Source organism: Stenella coeruleoalba (assembly GCF_951394435.1).
Source record: "Stenella coeruleoalba genome assembly, chromosome: 6".
Lineage (NCBI taxonomy): Eukaryota > Metazoa > Chordata > Mammalia > Artiodactyla > Delphinidae > Stenella > Stenella coeruleoalba.
The window spans coordinates 57,118,415-57,143,376 of record NC_137151.1 but is presented as its reverse complement, the minus strand read 5'-3'; the positions used below and the strand labels follow the sequence as shown (position 1 = coordinate 57,143,376).

Here is a 24,962-nt window from a genome sequence, read left to right as displayed (position 1 = left end):
AAAATATTTTGACCTTGAAAAGAATTCATCACTGATTGCAACTCTTAGGAATTGTGTTTGGTTGCAAATATCAGAGATAATATCTGTTCCCAACCCCCCTTCTTGAGGTATAATTGACAGGTACTAAAATACACACAGCAGAAATGTTCAGTTTCATGAGTTTTGACAGTTGAATATACCAATGTAAGCACCACTTAAAACATGACATGGAACATTTCCATCACCACACAAAGTTTCCTTATGCCCCATTTCAGTCAGTTCTGCTTCCCCAGAGGCAACCACTTTCTGATTTCTATCAGTTAGATTGATTTTGCCTATTCTTGGATTTCATATGAATGGAAAAAATGGTATATACCTTTTGTGCCTGGCTCTTTTGCTCAACATAATGTTTTCGAGATTCTTCCCTGATTTTGTGTTCACCAGTAGTTTGTTCCTTTTTGTTTTAAGTAATAGTCCCTTGTATGAATTTATTATACTACACTTTATTTATTCATCTATTGATGGACATTTGGGTTGTTTCCCAATTTCTGGTGATCATGAAAAAATACTGCTATGATCATTTGCATATAAGTCTTTGTGTGGATGTATGTTTTTGTTTCTCTTGCATAGATACCTAGAATTAGAATTGCTGAATTGTATGATAAGTATAGTTTTAATTTTTTTAAGAAACCATCAAATTGTTTTCCAAAGTGCATGTACCATTCTGCATTTCCATCAGCAATGTGTGAGGGTTCCATTTATTTCAAATCCTTGTTAATACTTGGTAATTTCAGTCTTTTTAGTTTTAACCATTCTAATAGGTGTGTATCTCATTGTAGCTTTACTTTGCATTTCTCTAATGACAAATGATGTGGAACATCTTTTCATGTATTTTTTTCCCATTCTCATATCTTATTTTGTGAAGTATCTTTTCAAATATTTTTCCTATTTTTAAAAATTAGATTTTCTTCTTAATATTGTATTGTATAGGTTCTTTGTATATTTGGACAAAAGTTCTTTGTCAAATATATTTTGCAGATATATCCTCCCAGGCAGTGGATTGTATTTTTATTTTTCTATCAATGTCTTTGGTCAAGCAAGTTTTTAATTTCGATGAAGTCCAGTTAATCAATTTTTAGCTTTATGATTAGTGTATTTTTTTGTCCTGAGACATCTTTGCCTATCCTAATGTCTCAAAGATTCCTCCTCTGTTTTCTTCTAGAAGCTTTGTGGTTGAAGCTTTTACACTTAGGTCTATGATCTCAAATTAGCGTTTCTGTTTGGAATGAGGAAAATGTCTAGGTCTATCTTTTGTTTACATGCAACTATCCAATTGTTTCAGCACTATTTGTTAAGCAGGATTTCCCTTTCCCCATTGAATTATCTTGATGCCTTTGTTAAAAAGCAATTGACTGTATGTGTGTCTAATTCTGGACGTTCTATTCTGTTCCATTGATCCCTTGAATACACCCATGTTACCAGGTAACCATTCATCTGCTCACTCATAATGTCACCTTAGGGAAACCGCTTCACTTCTCAGAGCTTTAGTTTGGAATAATAATACCGATCACACAGAGGGGTTGTAAGGAGTGGGTGAGGTAATGAAAGGAAGCATTTGATATTGGGCTTGACCATGAAGCTCTCAGTAGGTGGTAGCTACTATCAACACCAACAGAGTGGGGTAAAGGGAGGCCAGAGCACTGCCCAGGGTTCGGTGAACGGGAACCCAAAGGAGGATCACATATTTGAGCTCTTGAAAGGTCAGCACCTTCCTATTTCATAGAGGTTTTTCTTTTATTCTTGTTGGCAAAATTTACCATTAGCTAAAGTTATAAATAATGAGTTCTTTTTTGCTGCAACATTATATGTTTTCCTTTCTAATCACGCCCTTAATTCTCCCAGTTTCTCTGTCCAGATTCCACTCGCCACACATTTACACACCAAGAACCCAAACACCAAACACAGAAGTCAATCCTTTGATCAATTCAAACCTTATAATTATGGAATAAAATGTTCTTTAGTACAAAGGCAATGAGAGGTAAGAGAAAAGAGCATGGTGTTTTCCAGACCTGGGCTTAAATCATAACCTTGGAGCTCCCATCTCTTCATTTATAAATGAGGATAATAATATTCACTTCCTGGGCTAATCATGAGAGCTGAATAGGCTCAGAACATAACAGACATTCAAAACCAGTTTTAATTTTTTTTCTCTCATTAACACTTATTTTCTCTAGTTATTTTTGTCTAATGGTCCTCAAACTTTTAGATCTCAGGACTCTCTTACACTCTTAAAAATTAAGACGTCCAAAAGAGCTTTATATCTATCAATATTCAGTGTCTTAGAATGTAAAACTAAGAAAATATAAAAATAATTATTTATCAATTTATTTAATAATTACAATGAAAAATACACTGCATATTACTATAATAACACACCTGTAGGAATAATAACTACATTTTCCAAAACAGAACAAAAGTTAACAAGATGAGTGGCACTATTTTACATTTTTACAAATCTCTTAAAATATCTGATTTAAAAGAAGACAACTGGCTTCTCATACCTGCTTCTCCATTTAATCTGTTGTAATACTTTGTTTTGGTTGAATTCCATGAAGAAAGTCAAACTTCACACAGATATATAGTTGGAAAAGGGAGAAGCAGTTAATAGATTTTTCCAATAACTGTAGACATTCTTCTTTGATATTACATTCAAACTGTACAAGAGGTAAATTTATTTTCAATGTGGAATCTGAAAAAATATCAATGAACTTCATATTTTGTTACATTAAAAACCATTGGTCTGTTTTGCACTTTGAATCGCTCTTTTACTGGTGTGTGTGTGTGTGTGTGTGTGTGTGTGTGTGTGTTGTGTGTGTGTGTGCATGTGGTTTTGTAATATAACGCTTTGATCATTTGGAAAATGAAGTTTCAGTGAGTTATGTAGATCTTCCAAATTTCATGATATAATATCTAAAAAAATCATATTTGTTAATATCATCATTAATCCCATCAGATAAATCTTGAAGTATTGGGAAGCCGTTAAGCCATGGGTGGCAGATGATAATTTTCTGAAGTTCTACTTTTCTAGTTACTTCAGATTTCAGCATTGGCAACAAATACTGATAGTCGTTTTCCTGGAAGTAGCAGGCTTACTTTCTTCATTTTTAAGAATATGTCTGCCAAAAACTTAAGTTGGAATGATAGTTTGGCTTTCAGATCAAATGATTGTTCCATAAAATAGGCCAGTTCAGTTCAAACAGCCGCAAGTGTTTTTCCACTATAAACATGTATTTCAATGTGCAGCAGTAATGCTGTATGCATATTCCCCATGTGGTCACACAGAAATATTTTTTAAAAACACGTATCCAAGGGTGTAGACTTAATAAAATTAATATCTTTTACTGCTTCATCAAGGACAATCAAGTGAAACTAGCATTTAAAAAAAAATTATAAGGAATACTAGGCAGTTTGGTGCCACTGCCTTGATCTGTGCTAAGGCACCAGCAGTTTTAGTCACCATTGCTTTGCATCATCAGTGAAAAAGACAAATAACATCTCTTATTATTATGAAATACGTTTGACCTGAAAAACTCTCTGAAAAGGTGTCAGGGCCCTCTGTGGGTCTGCACACCACACTTTTAAAACCTCAGTTTTAATCTAGTCTCTAGTGCTTTTTGAAGTAGCTTGCGTTCTTTATCTTCGTTAGATGGAAAGTCACTAAAACTTCGTTTCACCACGTAAGAAGCCTGAATGGTTTACGTTTTTGAAAGAAGTTTCTCTTATGCTGCTGTCTAAGAAACATCAAGAAAAACCATATTTTCTCCATTTTCCTATTTGTAATGAATTGTAATATGCATTTAAAAATATTTAAGAGCACAAAGATAAAATTTTCTCCATCGAACATTTTGAGGGATTTTTTTTTAACATCATTTCACGTTTGATTTGGTGTTTTGTTTTATTTTTGAAGACTTGAAGTGAGGAATTCATTGTGGTTTTGCAAAAGAGATAACTGAACCATGAAATGCTTAGATTTCCTATATGTACACACAAAAAACCATATATGAGTATATAATATAATTTTTAATAACAAGCCCAAGTGAGAATACAGACAAAAAGAAGAAAATGGAAATCATTTCTAATCCCACTCAAAAAAGATGGTGTTAACCTTTTAGTATATATCATTATAGTCTTATTTTATGAACTTTATTTAAAGTTTTAATAAAAATATAAGTAGCACTTTTTATATTGTGTTTTACAATTTTAAATTTGAATGCATTTTAAATGCAAATCTATTGTTGTCTAGGGACTCAAAATCAAGTTATTCAGCAATGAGTAGTTCCTTCAATTTCTATCTTAGAAAATAACAACCAAATATAAGCATTTGTTGGAGGAAGAACTTTGACCAAAATAGGCAGCCTCCAGTCAAAATTTTCTGGTGTGACCCAGCTCTGACATTCTGCTTTGTTTTAGCTTCATTCATCTCCCAGCACATGAATATGTTTATTGAATTAAATAAATGTATTCCCCTTTCCAAAAGATTAGAGTTCTAGTAAGAACTACATAGCAAATAATTCTAACCAACAAAAATGCAAATTTCTTACTGAAAGATAGGAATACTAGTTCTCTGGCTCCAGAAGATTCTCAAATGCCATTTTGGTACAGTGTGAACCAACACCCCCAAATAAAAGATCAAACGAAACATTTCCAAGACTAGTTGGGCTCCAGGGACAATGGTATACTTCACACAATTATATACTTTTTATAAAATACTTTTAATGTAATTTTTACAACAACCTTGTGAAGTAACTATTATTATCACCCTCATTTTAGATAGATAACTATTTAGTCTTTTTATTCTCAATCTAATGGCATTTTCTTCTACCCTGTAGCTGCTTTAAATACTACAGGAGCAATTAGGACAAATGCTACATTATTATCACTTAATAGGTTAACTTTTTTTTTTTAATTCCTCATTTCACATTTCAAAATACATTCATCTTTGAAGGTGGGAAAAAATCGACTATATAAAAAATTTTAAGGTATATATCCAAAAACATTGTAAACAAAATTTAAAAACAAACTACAAAGACAAAAATTTGATACTATTTAGAGATAGAGTTCTTAAAATCATTAGAAAATAAAAGACACCCCATTAAGAAAATGGGACATCTCAGACTGTACCATTCAGTGCTGGCCACCTTTAACCCCCCCTTGCTCTGAAATCTGAGGACGCATCAGATTATGACCTACTTTTTGTGAAAGTCTACTGACAGGAAGTAAATGATTATCCTTGCAGACACCAGCATTCTGGTTCTGGCAGAGCTTCATTTCTCAGTGTAAACAAATCCACAGTCATTCTGACTTATATATATATAGTTGATTCTCATCATTTACAGAAGTCTTGTTCTGTAAATTCTCCTCAACAACTGCATTAGAGAATGCTGAGCATTTCTCCTAGGGGAGACACAGGGTTAGGTTCCTACGAGTCTCTGGTCACGTTTCACCAACTGAGCAATACATAACGTTGTTTTCTGTGTGTTTCTATTTAAAGACATCTTAGTTAATACATATTGTTGATTTATTAATGTTGAAATCACAGCCAACAGCACTGTAACTCATGCCAGAATAAAGTTTAGCTAACATGTGTATTTTTCCCATAAGACACATCAAAGTCTTCCTGCACTTAGGAATACCAGACAGCACTTCAACACTACACTTGGGGGCCACTCTAAACAGCAAAATTACCCCAAAATCACAAAAATGCAAAAAAAAAAAAAAACCATGGCACCAGATAGACCACAAAAAGGACATTTGTTTACAGTATGACAGCTGGAACAAGAAGGCTGTCTTATTTGACCTCAGCTGGAAACATATGTATCATATCAGGTGACTCAACTTTTTTTTTTTTGGCTGTATTGGGTCTTCGTTGCCGTGCGTGGGCTTTTTCTAGTTGCGGCGAGCAGGGGCTACTCTTCCCCACGGTGCGTGGGCTTCTCATTGTGGTGGCTTCTCCTCTTGCGGAGCATGGGCTCCAGGTGCATGGGCCTCAGTAGCTGTGCCCTGTGGACTCTAGAGCGCAGGCTCAGTAGTTGTGGCGCACGGGCTTGGTTGCTCCGCGACATGTGGGATCTTCCCGGACCAGGGCTCAAACCCATGTCCCCTGCGTTGGCAGTCAGATTCTTAACCACTGCGCCATCAGGGAAGCCCGACTCAGCTTTTTTGTCACTCTGTGCACGTACATGAATGACAGAGAAAGGACTGATTTGGGAGTTACAAATACATTTTAGCAATATGGATTTTCAAAGATATGGAATCTGTAAATAATGAGAATTGACTGTATACCTCAGGCAGATGACTATGGTGAAAAAGAGCCTACTCCTCAAAGATGCATCAGCTCCTTGTATGCTGACAAGACAGGCTGTTGAACTTGCAAAGATGCTCACCTAAGTCAGCCAGCTCTCCTCAGAAGCATACCACAGCCTCACTGGGGGCTACTCCTTTTTGTCTCTGTGCTTCTACACCTATGTTTCTCAAACTTTGGAATGCATCAGGAAGACTTGGCTCAACACAGGTCTCTGAGTCCACACCTAACATTTCCGATTCAGCAGGTCTGGAGTCATACCCCAGATTTTGCATTTATAACAAGTTCCCATGTGATGCTCACGTGGCTGGTCCAGGGACCACACTTTGAGAATCTCTGCTCTATGTTATTTATCTCTACTTTACAAAGGAAAACCTAAAGCTCAGAAGGGTTGAGTAACTTGCCCAAAGTCTCATGCACAGCTACTAGCTGGCTTTCAGAATAAAATGTGGCTGATTCAGGATTAGCAATTTCTGTTCTACTGTGATGTCTTTAGGGCAGATCTCATCCTAACATGGCATTTTCCTCACAGGTAAACTGTTTTTAGTGGTGGTTTTACCCCAGGCTTGTCCACAATAGTCTGTTCTATCACAATAAAGTTGGGCTCTAGAATCAAGAGCCTTGCTCTGATTTTCAGGCCCTGGGCAGGCAGGACTGAGCAGAGGACAGAGTAGACAGGTTCCTCTCTCAGTCTTGCTACAGGGAGACTCATCCTTGGTGACAGTTTAAGCTATCAAAATACAAAGGAATTGTTGTCATCATGTAAACTTAATGGTGGATTTTGGTTGAGAGGCAATAGAAGGTAGTGATTACACACACACACACACACACACACACACACACACAAACACACACGGGGAGTCTGATCACCTGATTATCTGTTTTCTGTGTCTGAACCAATGCAAGACACACAGCAAGCTCTAAGTGTTAGCTAATGTGGCCAATTTGGAAGGGCTGGGTGGGAGATGATGAAAACAACCTTAACAGTGAGACTCACAGCCAAGTTACGGAGTCGGGCACTTTAGAAAAATGCATCTTCATTGAAGGAAATGCTGTTAGGCTATTAAACCCATTCATTGTGTGTTGCATCATATTTCAAGGACATTTTACATCTTCCTTTTGCAGTAGTATTCCATACATTTGTTTACCTACATTTGGATTCAAGCACATTTTGCCGTTGACAAATGATGCAGAAAGATTCAATGAAATTGTGAAGAATCAGAAAATTTCTGCTAATATTGACTCCCCAGAAGGTGGATTTGATGCAATTATGCAAGCTGCTGTATGTAAGGTATGCTGAGGGGAGCAGTGTTTCATTCTGTTGACACAAATTTCATCTCTTGTGAACAAATCTCCTTTGAAAAGCTTAGCTAACTTTATCTTTCCTTTAATCACCATATTTCTACAACAGATACTTAAAATTTTGTACATTTTTTAATTCTATCATGTTGAAACGGGGACAATTTTTTATGCCTAATATTCAAATAGTCTAATAACATTGTAGTACAGTTGGGAAAAATTGGTTAAAAGAATAGTCATGTATGATTAATTTTCAAAGATCCAAATCATATTCATTAGTTTTTGAATCAACCATGGTGAAAAAAAAGAAAAAAACAAAGACAGCAATTAACGAAAAAAAAGTAAAAATGCTCTGATTCAGAATAAACGTCTACATATGATCAGCTATCTATTGTTTCGAACAACAAAATAAGCATCAGAAGCCACAGTGTCTCTACAACAATGCAAGAGTACCTCTCCTCCTTGACAATCAAACTCATACCCATGGGAACGATTCCCCTGTCTTCAGATGACAGTCTTCATGGAAAATATCAGGAAACAGATAGGGCCGAAGGTCCTAGAATGTGGGAGGGCCAAAGAATTAAGGAAGGAAGGAAAAAGATAAGGTACCATGGGGCAGCTACGATGAGCTTCTGTCCAACTAGTTCCTTGAATAATCTTAATTAAAGGGGAGAGCTCTGCAAAGAGACAGAAAACAGACCATCTTAATTAACAGTACTCTGCAGTCATACTTTGATAAGCAGTTTTTATCCTTGTATTATGTTTAGAATTTTTGGATGATATCAGTAGAAAGAGAAATAGGTGCCTACAGGTTGGGTGAAATTTTAATAAAACAGGCTTACTTCGGGTCCATTCTGTATTGCATTCTTACTAGCTCTGCTTCAGCTTGGATTTGGGATAATCTATGACCTCCCTCACTCCCTTCTGTCATTTTTCTGGTAAATTGAAAACTGGACAGTAAAAATAATTAACTGTGTAAATGTCAAGATCAACTGGATACTGATTGTAGTGGAACCATTTTTTCTGAAGCATAAATCATCTGAAAATGTAATCCAGGATAAAACAAAGGTCACAGAATTTCATGTTTTTAATATGTTAATATTACCAACTCACAATAGATGAAACAGTCTAAAATAGATCGAGCAGCAATACATATTTTAATAATCTGAATGTGTCCAAGCATAACTGGTCCACGCTCAATAAACGTCCGCCCCTCTCTCATACAAGCTAAATGCTTCTTTCTCACTGTAGGAAAAAATTGGCTGGCGTAACGACTCCCTCCATCTCCTGGTCTTTGTGAGCGATGCCGATTCTCATTTTGGAATGGACAGCAAACTGGCAGGCATCGTCATTCCTAACGATGGGCTCTGTCACTTGGACAGCAAGAATGAATACTCCATGTCAACAGTCTTGGTGTGTAACCTATACTCTACACTGTTTTCAGGGCTACAAGTAGGCGAATGGAGCAACAATTGCTGTAATACATAGCAGAGTAACCCACTCTTGGTCGAAGCAGTGCACATTTTCTGATTTGAGATTAACACATTGGCCTTTCTCCATCCTCATTGCCCTCAGAGGTCCCCTCAAGAGCACAGATGGGCGGTGGCGATGTGGGATAAGTTCAGATTTGTTATAGTACGAATGATCCCAGAACCTCCCCAATTTTTCAAAGAGCCCGAGGCCAGCAAAATATAATACAGTCAGCTCATTCTGTTTGAACCATAGCCCTGGAAAGGAAGGCTCAGACCAGAACAGTAGTCACCTAGGAGTTGTTTCAGATGATGGTCCCAGAGTCATGCTGCCTCCATAATTCCATGTTTTCATGGACCCTGGGACTCCCTGGGAAACCACTAGTCAGGTGCTGCTCGGCTGGTGCCTATTAAATTTGGCTTATTTTCGTCATTTAAAAAATGCTCGTGACATTCAAAAAAAAGAAAAAACACTTGACTTTTGTAAAACAAGGCAAAAACTTCAGAGCTCTTTTGATGTACATGATCTCATTTGATCCTCACCAGAACCCTATGTGTCTAATTGTTTCCCTTGAACAGACCGTGAGGCTGCCACGCTGGTGCATGTGTCCTTCCCTCTGTCTGGAATGCCCTTTCTTCCAAGGCTGCTGAGAAACTCTTACTGATCTTTTAAAACCCAGCTCGATCATGACTGCTCCGGGGACGGGGAGGACCCTGTCTGACCTCCACTGGGCCCCAGAGCGATCATCTCTCCCCTGGCTCTTATACATAGATGGCTTCTTGGCCATTGCCATACGAAAATGTGCTTGTTGGTTTCTGTCTGTCTTTAACATACATCCTCAGTACCAGAACTGGTTTATTATCTCTATTTGCTGACAGCACAGTGCCTGGAGCACACTAAAAATAGAATTGAATTATGAAGCAGAAACCTGGAAAGGTCATATTATCCCCATTTAACACTTGGGGAAAAAATGGTACAGAGAATTTAAGTGACTTTTGAAAATGACAATGCTGTAGAAGTGTGTGTAGGTGAGAGAAAGAAAGAGGGAAGAGAACCCAGGATTCTGATATCAGATTGGAAAAACTATCCTCTAAAAAGAAAAGACTTTAGTGAGATAATGTACAGAAACGCTTACTACAGCGTTGGCTATTAGTTTTAAAAATCTAATGGTTCATGAATTATCTGCTATCATTTCTTGACCTAAATTTCTAAACTTCTACATGGCTGTTTCTACCTAACTTTTGATCAATAGTGTTCACCAAATTTATATATTTTTAATGGTATCGGTTGTCCTTCCATATTACAGGATTAGTGAGGGTAACCACATTTTGTCTTTTAGCCAATGAGGGGTAATAAACCGTGAGAAGTGGATCCCTTTTTTGTTACTTTTTTCTTGCAACTATTCAAATGCCCCATAATAGACATCTCAGAAAAAAGCAAGATCACAGAAGCAAATACTGCCTGTTGCCTAATATGACCTTCTCCTGTAATACACGTTCAAGTGATTCTTATTAAGTTGCTACAATGTACAGAGCCGTGGGCTATTTCCCTGCCTGCAACATAGCCCCCGGGTCCTCTGAGCACTTTCTATGCTCTCAACACTGGGCCAGGCTCCTGGGGCCGCAAAATAACAGGACATGATCCCTGGCCTTGAGGAACTTAGAATATAATTGTGGGAATTAAACCAAAAGATCTGGATCAAATAGAAAACCATATTCACCCGCCTATGGAGGGCTACGTGGTACCATCCTGGCTACACAGGCACAGCAGTTGAAAGTTCGGAGAACATCTGGAGATAAGTAGGGACCAGCGTTGGAGGACCTCAGGCTTAAGGTTGAAGGATACTTAATATTTGGGCAATTGAAACACAGAAACTGAGAATGTCAGACTCAGAAAGCTTTATAGATAGTACCTGGATTCTGCTAATATCCACTAATAAAAATCCAAATGGGATAGAAAGCACGCATTACACAGCCAGATTTGCAGTTGGGTAATTGACCTGAGTATCTTAGGCAAAACTATACTTTTCCCTCAACTTTAATTTTGTGGCTGAAGACAAAAATATTCCAGAAGCGCTGAGAATATATGAACACACCACATTCGTGTGCAAGAAGGCTTATTCGTCAGTGTTCCTGCACTTTGGCTTACTGCAGTCATAAGCAACACGGTATTCTTAGTTCCCTTGTTTGCAGGCCACTCCCTCATTTGAGGGTTTTTTTACACATTATTCACATTTGGAGTCATACGCCAGGCAAATGTGCTCCAGGTTTTCCAGGCTTGGAAAGTAAAGGTCATCTGCAAATATGATAATTAATGACTTTATATTTTAAAGTACTTGTATCACTCAGGAATGAATGTATCAATGGAACAGAAGTAAATTGAATACAATGGCTTTTCAATTGCCCTGTAAAAATATTGCAGCATCCCATAAAACCAATTCGTGACATCAAAAAGGCAGTAAGACCAAATTGGAGAACTGGTACAGGAATATCTCAAGTCAGAGGGATTTAGGAGTGGCAGTGTGTGCTTCCTCAGCAGGTTGGTCCTTCCGCAACCCTCATCCCGCCCCATCCAATTCCAGTCAGAGTTTCAGAGCTGCAAGAGTCACCTCCCTCACCTTCATCATAGTCATGGTCCCTCTCTCAATTCTAAAATTCCCTCCAATATTTACCTGCAGGCAAGTGGCACTTAGAAAAAGACATGTATCTCTACCCTTGAAAAGATGACACACTGTAAGTCTTTAGATAAATTTAGTGATCTCCTTGGAAGTGACAGATCATAATACACCACGTCGACAGGCACTGACTCTAAGGAATTAAATCAACTTACAATAGCTAGGAAACAATTACTAAACCAATTAAGAAAATAATGCTAATTGTGTATTTGTTTACTTGGAGTGATAGACACAGTAATGCCTGTGAGAATTGAAAATGCCAAACTCAGTAAGATATCTTTGAAAGAGATATTCCTTTATTTTACATATTTTTGTTAAGAAGATACTTAAAATCTTTGTGTTCAATTTTAGGAATATCCAACAATTGGACAACTCATTGATAAACTGGTGCAAAATAACGTATTATTGATCTTTGCTGTAACCCAAGAACAAGTTCATTTGTATGAGGTAAGCAAACATGATTTGGGAAATTCCTTCAGGGAGATTATTGGACATGAAACTTTAACTCTGAATTTAATACATGGGAGGCCAATAGATAATCATTAACACGTACCAGATATACTGGACACTGGCAAAGTGGATTCAGTTACTGTTTGCAATTTAAATTATAAACACAGAGGTGCAGCAGAGAGTGGAGGACAGATATGGTGGGATAAGGAAGAAACAGTTATGGAAATGAAAAGTTGGAAGAGAGTCCCAATAAACACAGGACCACCTACCTAATGGAAAATCAATCTATCTTCCCTTGAGCTCTTTCATCTGATAAGGAGAGTTAACAGTGAGCAGAGAAAATTATGAGAATGGGAGGAGACTTGACTTAAATCTCTGACATTTGCAAATTCGATACATAGAAAATACACAAGTAGAGATACAACTCAAACTATTGAGAAGTGAAAAGTTGAAAGAAAAAAATTTGTTAAACCCTGGGCCAAAAGATAATTTCTCCCTTAAAGTAGTTGGATTTGCAGTTCAGGTTTTTGAATGGAAGCACCAATGGCAGAAAGGAAATTGTTTTGTTAGATGAAAAAAATGTTCATAAATCACTGCATACACAGTAAAACACATATTACAAGTGCAAAAGTTTTCTGTGGCTTCTTTCCAGCCTCAGAAAAACAATATGTCAAAATGCCATGCATTGGGGTACTAGCAAATGATCTATTATTCCTCATGGGCAGTTTCACAGAGGAGGAATCTCCAGCCTGAGTCCTAGAAAATGTTGAGAAAATATGTGTCCGTTAAATCGTCTGTACCTTCTATGCAGAAGCTTCAAATACTCCTAAATTCAAAGTCGGGTCTCCCATTCCTTTTGAAAGGACCTCTTAACTCGCTTGGTGAATTTACAGAGCTCAGGAAACACTGAGATTATTTCACAGAAGGCTTTGATTAAATGCCACTCACTGCTCAGGACGGTACAATCCATGAACTTGCATCAAGTTCTGTAGAAAGGATCCAGGAGGAGATCCTATCTTGCATTTTTAATGAGAGGAGGGTATTGTACTCCAGGTGAGACTGCCTTCTGCTGAAAACGAAGGAAGTCCCTTGCAATCTAGCTACATACTCGAGGGCTTTGTTCTACTCAGAGACCATGTGGGTTCACCTGATCTAGGCATTTTCTTAAGGCTTTTTAGTATGTGATACTCGTTTCCAGTGGTTTTAAGTAGTAGAGTTGCAGTAAAGATTTTTGAAAAGTACCCCAAATACAATAGTGAGTCTATTCTGCCTTTGATTCGTAAGGCTAGAGTGAGAGGACCCTGGGGGTCACCACACCTCCTCCAAAGCAAGGCTCCTGTTTAGGTAGGGGAGGAGAAGTTGCACAAAGTTTTCTTAAAAGAGGGATCTGGGAAACACGATTGATGACCACGAACAGAGACACCCATAACTCCCTTCGGTAGTAGTCTTTAAGACACAACTCATTCAAATGCCTCCTCAAAATTGCTATTAAAAAGACAGAGCAAGGTGAAAAATAGCTCTGTGGCAAAACAGAATCTGTCAGATTTAAACAGGTTGCATCCACGGTTCCCTGTTGCAAAGGAAATGATCATTTCCAAGGAAAACACCAGATTAGAGCCGGCCTCTAACGTAACAGCAGGACATTTATTTTGCCTGCCTACTAATCTCATTAGGAGGTGAATTTATGTTCCGTTGTGACCTGTGGTTTTTACCATCTAGGCTCCACTAAATTCAAAGGGACATTTGCAGGGAGCCATGCAGTGGACCAGGCCGGCAGCCCGCTCTGTGACTCTGATCCTTTCATTATTTTATTTTCATTCTGATGGACTCATCATTTCCTCTGCATTAGTGGGAGTAGACGGCAGCCTGGTCTAAAGATAATGACAGCAGCATTGCACTTCCCTGAAGGTTTTGCACAGCATGAAAATGCTGGTTTCTTGTTTTATTGATAATGGAAACTGAAAATAGACCAGTAATGGCTTGGGTTGCCTTTCCATTTAAATCTCTTAGAAGGAGCCCTATGTGTGCAGGAGCCCTATGTGACCTGATGTTTGGATAGCTGTGAGAGAGGCAGCATAACGACCAAAGAATCACTGAAAAATAAAACCAGTGATAGGATAAATAAAGCAACTAAGTGGTTGGATCTAATGGAAATTCCAGGAGGCAAACTGTTTGCCCCAGTTCTGTGTTAAGCACAGTTATGTACACACACCCGGGACAGGAGCTAGGTCAGGTTCAATGGTGCCCATCTTGCAGCAAATAAAGAGTTATGTTGCCCGTTCATGGAACGCAAGAAAAAATGACTATTTTTTAAAATAATTTTGGTAAGATGCCTTGGACTGCCCAGGTGTGTATGTTGCCGTACTTTGTGGTAACAGAGATGAACAAACAATGGAAAGGCTACAGTGAGCAGTTTTGCCTCCTGTTCATTATGACTGCAGTGTGTGCCCCAGACTCCAGCAAACAGATGATTTTGAACAAACTTATTATCATGGATAGTTTTCTGTTTGTCCAATTACAGGGTTCAAAAGATAATGATAGATAATAGACTGAGTAGTAGGTAGTATATTACATTCAACTGCTAAATACCATTTTGAATCAGGATTCAATTACCCAAGCTTTAAAAAAAATTTTTTTTATCTCCTCTGCTGTTTTCAAATATTTACTGTTAATTTACATCAATTTAGTATCAGGCTACTAAGCCCCAACTGTCTAATTTGACTAGTCTTTCCTTGCTAATGAGAGACTGAGAAAAGCAATTAAATTAGCATTTTTTACTACATTGTCAAATCCTGTTATTAATCACCTGGGATTATTTGCAAGACTTTAAAATATCCCATTATCTTTCAAAATGTCTACCTCTGGCTGGAAAAGATGAGTTTTATGACATTAATTGTTATTGTATATATATATAATAATAATTGTATGACCTGGTGTTTATGATGTAATGTTGAAACACCACTTAGAAAGTAAACAAGATGTATTGGTAAAAGACACTTCACTAACATCTGTGGCCACTAATTGATGTCCCTGTGGTTATTAGGACAGAATGATGGGTCTAAAGCATGGGGACAGGGGCCCAAGCAGGTTGTTCTACCAACAAAAAGGCCCTCCCCTCTGGAGGTAAAAAATCTTCTATTATTAACTCTGTAAAGAGCATGGTGGGTCTCGCTCATCTTTCTGTTTAGGCCAATTCTCAATACAAAGTAGATTCTCAGTAAATATTTGTTGAATGAATTAAAAAACAAAAAACTGCAATGCAAGCACTTCATTTTTTCTCAAATGGGCTCAAAGTTTCTAAATAGAGATTTGGAGTTTTGTGTGACAAATGCCTGTCAAGGTCAAGGGAGCCCATGTCCAAGAGCAGGTGGGGGAGCCTGACCTACCATTATGGTCTCCTGCAGCCTTGGCTGTTTCTTCTGCACTTGAATCCAGTTGGCACTAGAGAGGAAAGGAACACTCTGCCATCAGCCTTGGGATCACCCTGTTGGATAAGCTCCAGAGCCTTCTTCCTAGTCTGTAAAAGGAAAACCCGAGTGATTAACCACTTGACGGTCATTAATCCAAAAACAAAGGCTGCTGCAATATGCTATGAGCCTGATGTTTCAGAAGTGGCTTCTGAAATTGTCTACCATATACAAGTTTCAATTTTTCAGGAATCAAAAACCCAGTTTTTATTTCACCCTTTCTTTCCTTTTTCTCCTCATCTTTTGAGCTTTTCACCATAGCAAGGGAACTGAAAGGAGGCAGAGAAATTAGGGAGGGAGATAAAACAATAATTGGACCCTTTTGCTATTTGTAGCCTGTTCTATTATTGTTTTGCTTTATAATGTTTACTGTTGGAAAAGACCAAAACAATTTTTTCCAGTGAGAATCCCTTTATCTCTCGGATCGGTTTTTACTGAATAAAAGGACAGGAGTGGATGACCTCCAGCTTTGGTAGTCAATGATTCTGGACCTGGAGGGGGCGCAAATCACCATAAATTCCAATGATTTACACACGGATAAAGTATAGTTAGCTGTAATATAGCTAATTTTAGGGCACGGTCTAAAAAGTTGTTCTTTATCTATGAACTCCACCCTGTAATTATGGGAATTCCAAATTTATGCTTTTAATGAAAATAAAATCATGTAGGAATTAAAAAGAGAACTTCTGGATTACGAGAAACGTCCATGGAGTTAATAAATTGCTCTCAATTCAAGTGTAATGGAAAAGGATTTTGATTTCTCTTTATTCGCTGGTATCTGAGAATAAAGACCAAGGAGAGCCAGCTGCCTGCACTTTCCTCATTAATAAAAACACCTCTCAGAGAGGGAGATTTTGGAAAAAACAAACTCGTGTCCTCAGATTATCAGGGCAAAGTGGTTGGAAGTATTTTCCAGACTAATTAATAAACCATAAACACGAAAAATCATCAGTAGTTACCCCCTAGGTTACACAGAGTACTTTTCTTCTAAAGAACACAAGGACTCATCATCCAGAAAATAAACACACTGAAAAAAAGATACAAATTTATAGTCAGGGTCTTAATGAGATGCCTTCTTAGGCAAACCCATGTAGAAATATAAAATGAGATTTCATCAATACTAGGCCTAAATATTTCAAGATTTACATAATACCCAGAATGTCTAACATCATTAGAACCAGGGTGCTATTGACCATAGTCTTCATTCATTCATTCATTTATCAAACATCCATGAGCCAGGCCAGGGTTGGTGACTAGAGAGAAGAAGACACAGTGTCTGCCTCAAGAGCATTAGCAGACTTGTCAGCCAATGATTTACCTAAAGGTTAGAGGTTATTTTAGAGGTTATATTCTAGAGACCCCAAGGCAGAGTTTTCCTGAGGGGCCAGAGTTTTCACATCTGTCAATGTTTTTACTCTTTTCTATTCACCATTTTTATTAGAAGGGGCAGCAAATTAATCGGCAATCTTAAAACTACCTTCGATGCTGAGGGTATCCCAGTGCTGGCCCTTCACTTTATAGAGGTGGAAAGTGAGGGCCAGAGAGAATCAGCAACTATGACCATGAGAATAATAGGGAAGGTTTGCTGAGGGCTTATTAGGTGGCAGCTGGGGTTAACTATTTTAACTCACTTTATCTTTTAATCTCCTTTTTAGCACCCCCAAAAATCCAAAAGCAAGTTGCATGTGAGAGCCAGGATTTGAGCCCAGACAGTTTGAGTCAACAGCCCCAACAGTGAGTTAAGTCACAACTGAACTTGAGTTTCTGCAGTGAAAGAGCAGGCCCATTCCTAACCGTTAGGCCAACAGAGAAGCAGCCTTTTCACAAAGTAACCGGCTTTTGAAAGTCATTGAACAGTAAGAGCACAGAGCCCACGGGAGCAGCAGAGCATTCGCTGCAAACGGCAGAGTCCTTCAAGGCCAGTAAACACTGGATTTTACTTACTCTTGCTGTTAACTTAGACAAATAGAGCCATCTGAATATGTGTGGACTTGAAAAGAGACACATCTGGATTCTGCCTTGTGTGATATTTAAGTCCTGAGCGGTAAGAACGGGTCCCACAGTTAGGGAGCTTATGCCATTGGCCAACCGACCAAAAATAGCTAGTCTCTAAGGTGACCGTTATCGAGGTTTCGGCCAAAGGGGGAATAGGGGACACATGGTCTGACACAGGCTGTAGGCCTCTTATGATGATACCATTCAAGCACATGGAAAAATAGAGTAACACAATGAACACCCACGTACCTCCTGCCCAGCTTTCTCCAATCTTAACACTTTGCCACTATATTTGCTTCCGATATTTTACAGAAATAAAACATTTCAGATCCAGTTGCCTGCTGTGTAACTGCCCACCTCCCTCTTCCCTTCCATAGAAGTAACCAGTATCCTGAACTTAGTGTTTATCATTCCCATGTTTATTATGTGAAGCATTAAAACATATGTCTACCCATAACTAATTACGTAGTTTGGGCTCACAAGTTTAATTTCATGCTGTATGTGTTATTTCCATAGTTTGCTTTTGGACTCAATGTTATGTTTGGGGTTTTTTTTTTAAATGATGGTAAAATATACCCAACATAAAATTTACCATTTTATAGGTTAAGCATATAGTTCTGTGGCATTAAGTACATTCACATTGTGGTGCTCAAAGTTACGTTTTTGAGGCTTATCTGTGGAAACACTTAGAGCTCTTGTTTACTCTGTTCCACTGCTATACATATTTCATTACGTGTATTTACTGTAGCATGTTCATTTGTACCTGAGGGCTTCAGATCATTTCCAATCCTGCAGCATTACAATTGTTGCAGCCATGCACATCCTTGCAGGCATGTTCTCTGTTGAGGATCCATGTCTGGAAGTGAAGCCCCTGGGTCACAGGGGAGTGGCATCCTCAACCCCCCTGGGTGTATCCAAGTTGCTTTCCAAAGTGGTTGTATCACTTAGTTACTCTCCTACCAAAAACATGGGACTGTTGAAAAAAAAACCCAAAAAACAAAAAAGAAAAACCACACATTAAATTACTCTTTTTCTGATGATAAAATTAATACATTATTTAAAAAAAAAGAGGGAGATACAGAAAAGCACAATGAAGAAAATAAAGATCACTCATAAACTCACTACTTAGGCACAGCTAACCATTCTTGACATTTTAGAATGTCTTCTCTTTTGTTTTTACGTGCATTTACATGTTTTAACATAATTGGTATCAGATTGTACATATTAAGTATGTTCAAATTTTTGGAATGTGTTTATATATTTACAGTCTTAAAAAGGCATAAAAATTAAGTTGCACTTAGTTATATGTCGAACAACCACTTTCATTAATAAGAATAGCATTAGATGAAATCAGGGTCATTCTGCAGAATTCTGAATCTGTGGTTGCCAGACTTAGAGGGTGTGTGTTTTAAAATAAAAGCAAACTTGCTGCCCACCCCTAGCAGCCCCAGAACATCTAGAATTACTACACCTTTACCTGCCAGGTCACGTTTTTACATATTCCAATGATACTTGGTTACTTTTTTATACATTCATGCAACATGTTTAATAGGACCAACAAATTATTTCTAGTAACCCCTTTTCTTATCCCTGCAAGTGCCCTACTGGTGAGGACTCTGACATCTGTGAACAAACTCAGCTCCTTCAAAGGCTCTTCTCCATGCTGCAAAGTGCTCAAAGCTGTGTACCTACACTTCCCTTCCTAGGAGGGTCCACAGTGTGAGGGGACTCAGTTACCTATCTATCCCCAGAAGCCTTTCCTATGGCTGCAGGTGGCCACTCTCTATCTGTGAGGCTGGACCAAATTACAGCTATGATTAAAGGAAGCTCACCCCTTCCTGGACCAGCATGCAGAGTTTAACTGTACCCATGCATTCTCCACACGGCACAGCCTTTCACACAATTACAGAGGACATCAAGGCACAAGGGACAAGTTAAACTGACAGCTCCCAAACATAAGAGAAATTTGAGAGTATTATATGTTTTAACTTTATGGCTCATTATCTGAAAGAGCTCAAACTAGGCTACAGCGGGGCCACTGTTAGTTACAACATTGTTCAGTATCTTGTTGCCCTTACGGTCTTGAATCTTCAAAAAGTAATCAGAAAATTTTTGAAACAGAAAATTGTGTTGAGCTTGAACAATTTGGGCACATTTTATTCACTAATTCAGGGGTTGGCATACTTCTTCTATAGGGTTGCCAGATTTAGCACATAAAAATACAGGATGTCCAATTAAATTTGAATTTCTAAACAGCAAATAATTTTTTATGTTTTAGTATGTTCATGCAATATTTGGGCCACATACTAAAAGCTTTGAAAGAATTACTAAGAAAAATGGAACAGAGAGTACAGCAATGAGGAATAATGGAAGAGGAGAGTGTAAGACCTTACTTCCATAGGATCTTCAGGGAAGACCCTTTTTAAGAAGTGATGAATAAAGCAGCAACCTGAAGGTTAAGAGCAGTCAAGAGGAGAAGGAGTGTGCAAAGGCCCTGAGGTAGCAAAGTACTCAGTGCTCAGTGTGTTTGACAAACTGAAAAGAGGTTTGTCAGCCTGATGTGAGCTGGGGTAGAAGGGGATGGAGTGGGAAAGGTAGGCTAAAACAAGACCCCCCGGTCTTAGTGCTATTCCATGGATAGAAGGCATTCAAAACCACCACTTTTGTTGTTGAGTAGAAAATAGATGTCACAGGTGTATGACAAACTGAGGACCCCATATGGGTTACAGGTGTATAGTTTTAAAAACATAACACCTTTATTTTCCAAATTGCCAGAGCTATTCCTGGAAGCATCCTCTTGACAACAAGAATGGTGTGGACCAGACATTCTTAAACTTTGGCGCTCATTAGAATCATCTAAGAAGCTTTCTAAAAAATCCAAGGCCCAGGTCACACCCTGATCCAATTAAATCAGTATCTCGGAGGCTGAGACCCAGGCATCAGTATTTTTAAAAATCTCCCTTGGTGTCTCCAAGCACCCAGGGAGGCTGTTAAAATATAGACTCTGATTTAGGAGGTCTGGGCTGAGGCCTGAGATTTTGCAATTTTTTTCTTTTCTTTTTTTTTTATTGAGGTATAATTGACATATAACATTATGTTCGTTTTGTCTGTACAACATAACAATTCAATATTTGTATACACAGCCCAAAGAGATCACCACAATAAGTCTAGTTACCGCCTGGCATCACACTGTTACAACATTTTTTTCTTGTGATGGGAACTTTTAAGATTTACTATCTTAGCAACTTTCAAATATGCAATACAGTATTATTAACTATAGTTACCATGCTGTACATTACGTCCCATGACTTATTTTATAACTGAAAGTTTATACCTTTGGATTCCTTCACTCATGTCACTCCCACTTCCTGCCCCCACTCTCACCTCCCCACCCCTGGCAACCACCAATCTGTTCCCTGAATCTATGAACTTGGCTTTTTTGTTTGTTTATTTTGTTCTGATTTGATTAGTTTTGTTTGTTTTTAGATTCCATGTGTAAGTGAAATCATATGGTATTTGTCTTTCTCTGTCTGACTTGTTTAACTTAGCATAATGCCCTCAAGGTCCATTCTTGTAGCAAATGGCAAGATTCCTTTCATTTTCATCACTGAGTAATATTCCATTGTATATGTATACAATGTCTTCTTTATCCATTCAGCCATTGATGGGCCCTTAGGTTGCTTCCATATCTTGGCTATTTGTAATAATGCGGCAATGAAAATGGAGTGCATGTATCTTTTCAAATTAGTGTTTTCATTTTCTTTGGATAAATACCCAGAAGTGGAATTGCTGGATCATATGATAGAAATAAACCTACTCATGTGTGGTCAATCAATCTATAATGAAGGAGGCAAGAATATACAATGGGAAAAGGACCATCTCTTCAATAAACGGTGCTGGGAAAACTGGACATCCACGTGTGAAAGGATGAAACTAGGCCACTATCTTCCACAATACACAAAAATTAACTCAAAATGGATTAAAGACTTAAATGTAAAACCTAAGACTATAAAACTCCTAGAAGAAAACATAGGTGGTAAGCTCCTCTTGACATCAGTCTTGGCAGTAATTGTTTGGATCTGACTCCAAAGGCAAAGGCAAAGTCAACAAAAGTTAAACTGAATAAGTGGGACTACATCAAACTCTGCACAGCAAGGGAAACCATCAACAAAATGAAAAGGCAACCAAAGAATAGGAGAAAATATTTGCAAACCGATAAAGGGTTAATAACCAAAATATACAAAAAACTCATACAATTCAATAGTTTTAAAAACATCTGATTTTAAAATGGACAGGGGGCTTCCCTGGTGGCGCAGTGGTTGAGAATCTGCCTGCCAATGGAGGGGACATGGGTTCGTGCCCCGGTCCGGGAAGATCCCACATGCCGCGCAGGGTAATCTTATTAAGAGACGATCTGAAGTACCTTCAGGAACAAATACTCAGTGTAGACCCTTTGTTCTCAGCCTCCATTCTCCAATGCCTCTCTGTGCAATTGTTTGTCTCAGAACAGTCACGCACGGTGGGCCATTTGTCTTCCCTTATCGCACTGTGACTGCTGCCGAGCACTCGTTCAGCTGTGCGCTGCAGCTTCTCGGCTGACAAGATAATTACATTCCAGGGCAGACTGGGAGAAAGACAGGGAGTGCTCAAAAGTTCCGAAGCCGACTACCTAGTCATCGCTGGTACAGACTTCAAGATCAAGCACCTGATCTAATTAGCACACCCCCATCGCTGCCGGTCTGACTGTGGAATGCTGACAATTAAAAGCCTGAAGGCAAAGCCGATATCAGGCAACCCAGAGACAGACATTCACGCTACCTAGTGCCAGAAACAATTACATATTCTTTTTGGAATCTTGGGAGTCCTAGTAACACAGTCAAGCCTGGGGGTAAACTTTTGCATAATACCGGGAGCCCTGCGTTTACCGATAATGAACAGGAGAATAAAACCTCACAAAAATGAAAGACCTCACGGGAAGAAAGCCTACTGATTACCTTCAGAAGGACTTATTTCAGCCAACCCAGCCGGCCCCCAGCTCTGGAAGAAGCACACTTCCTGACAAAAGCGGGCTTTCACCTGCAAAGAGCTGTTTTACTTTGACCAGATAAAAAGTACAGTACAGTCCCCCAGGAAAAAAAAAATGTTTTTGCCTCTATGGTTTCACGACTTCTTACGTTTCTTTCAAGATGTAGCCTTTCAATGTGAAAGTGATTACGGACACAAAGCTTTTTCTTCCTTTCTTTTTGCTTTGAGTAGGAAAGTGTTCTATAATCTCTAAACCCCTATATATATAAATACCAGGCATTATTACCTTAACTTTCCAATGAGACCCCCCCCCACCCCGCCATGGCTGTTGGCATTTGCACAGTGAGCACGAAGAGCCCAGTGAGCGCTTGCTTTAAAGTCAAGACCTGTTTCTACCACTTATTAGCCCTGCGACCAGGCAAGGTACTCACTTTTCCAGGTAAAACGAAGGCTTAAAATCTTTAAAGGTTAGGGACTTCCCTGGTGGCACAGTGGTTAAGAATCCGCCTGCCAATGCAGGGGACACCGGTTCGAGCCCTGGTCCGGGAAGATCCCACATGCCGCAGAGCAACTAAGCCCGTGCATCACAACTACTGAGCCTGCGCTCTACAGCTACTGAAGCCCGTGCACCTAGAGCCTGTGCTCCGTAACAAGAGAAGTCACCACAATGAAAAGTCTGCACACAGCAACGAAGAGTAGCCCCCGCTCATCACAACTAGAGAAAAGCCTGCGTGCAGCAACGAAGACCCAATGCAGCCAAAAATAAGTAGAATAAATAAATCAAAAACTATATATCGGGCTTCCCTGGTGGTGCAGTGGTTGAGAGTCCGCCTGCCGATGCAGGGGACGCGGGTTCGTGCCCCGGTCCGGGAAGATCCCACATGCCCGCGGAGCAACTGGGCCCGTGAGCCATGGCCGCTGAGCCTGCGCGTCCGGAGCCTGTGCTTCGCAGCGGGAGAGGCCACAACAGTGAGAGGCCCGCGTACCACAAAAAAAAAAAAAAAAAAAAAATTTAGCAAAAAAATACTTAGTAAGTATAGTTAAAGAACAAGAACAGTGACGTTGGTTAATCATATAATGTTGAAAATAAACGGCACTAAGCATAAAATCCCTCCACATCAGTGAGGCTCCATAGAAAGAGTTAAGCAAGCACAAAGCCTAAAGAGAAGAAGCAGGTTGCTCTAAATATTTGGTTTTACAAATTCTTTATTAAAATGCTACTAGCAGATATGCGGCCAGTTGACTTCCGACTTCCCCCCCTCTGACGAGGCACATGAGAAGTGTGGTCTGTGTAAAATGGTGGCTGACAGGTCTGAGGTGGCGAGGAACCCATGATGCTATAGCAGAAATGTCACCAGAGGAGGACATGAGGGCACGTTCGAGTCACCATCCAAGGCAAAAACCCAATCACAATGCCCAGCAAGGATACAGCCAATAATAAACTGTATCCCAGAACAGAGCCAGACTCTGAACCTGGAGGTGAGAGTGAACCCAACAGGAAGTGCAGTCAAAGCAGGAATGAAGGCCCCATCGGCAGCTGTCTCTTCCATGGGGAGAACAGCAGTATAGCACCAAGAGCAGCCTAGAGGCTGCCAAGGTCCTCAACCTGAGTCTCTTTAAAGAGAAAACCAACCAACAGCCGGTCTACGGCTACCTGGGGCTGCAGGTATGTGGGGCTGCGGCTCCCCTGCCCTCAGCCCAGCAGGGGTGCACCCCTGATTTCTGGCAGCCGGACGCCCAGAGGCCCTGAACTTAGAGACGCTCTCTGAGAGGAACCTGAAGTGTGCAGGTGTGAATCCAGGTACTATCTTCTGAAGCCTTCGACGCCTGCCCGCTAAATCGCGGCCTGTCCACTTCTGATCCTCTAGCCTTGACAAACAGGAGATTTCTAGGGAGCAAATGCAGACTGTTGGACAAATACAAAATCTTTTTTGAGGTTGGGGCAACGTGAACGAAAAACTAGGCCTTGATGAAAGAAGTTAAGGAAACGAAGGTGAACAGAAAAAGCCAACCTTGCAAACACGAGTGAGAAAAGCAACCTCAGAAACTCCTGGGTGGCATGGTGGGGAGGAAAGGGAGAAAATCCATAATTAAGATAATCCATGGACAGAGAACAGGGAACGTAAGCCCAAGAAATTCAAGTCCAAGCATAGGAGTTTGCATTTCTACTCAGCTCGTGCCACGTCGCGTCTTCAGAGTTCATCATTTCTAATACCCAAGAGTTCTCTTTTCCGGTCACACT

The 24,962-nt window shown here is 39.3% G+C and overlaps 1 protein-coding gene across 5 annotated transcripts in view; it reads left to right on the top strand.

Moving 5' to 3' along the window:
* The window catches only part of ITGB6 (integrin subunit beta 6), a gene marked incomplete at its 5' end in the record, with an annotated part of 67,747 nt that overhangs the window by 5,869 nt on the left and 36,916 nt on the right, over positions 1-24,962 (top strand). For all 5 annotated transcript variants that reach the window (XM_079924926.1, XM_079924929.1, XM_079924930.1 and 2 more), the window contains 3 exons: positions 7,466-7,631; positions 8,891-9,052; positions 12,135-12,230. In XM_079924926.1, coding sequence (XP_079781052.1) covers positions 7,466-7,631; positions 8,891-9,052; positions 12,135-12,230 — 424 coding nt within the window. The remainder of the gene's footprint in view (positions 1-7,465; positions 7,632-8,890; positions 9,053-12,134; positions 12,231-24,962) is intronic.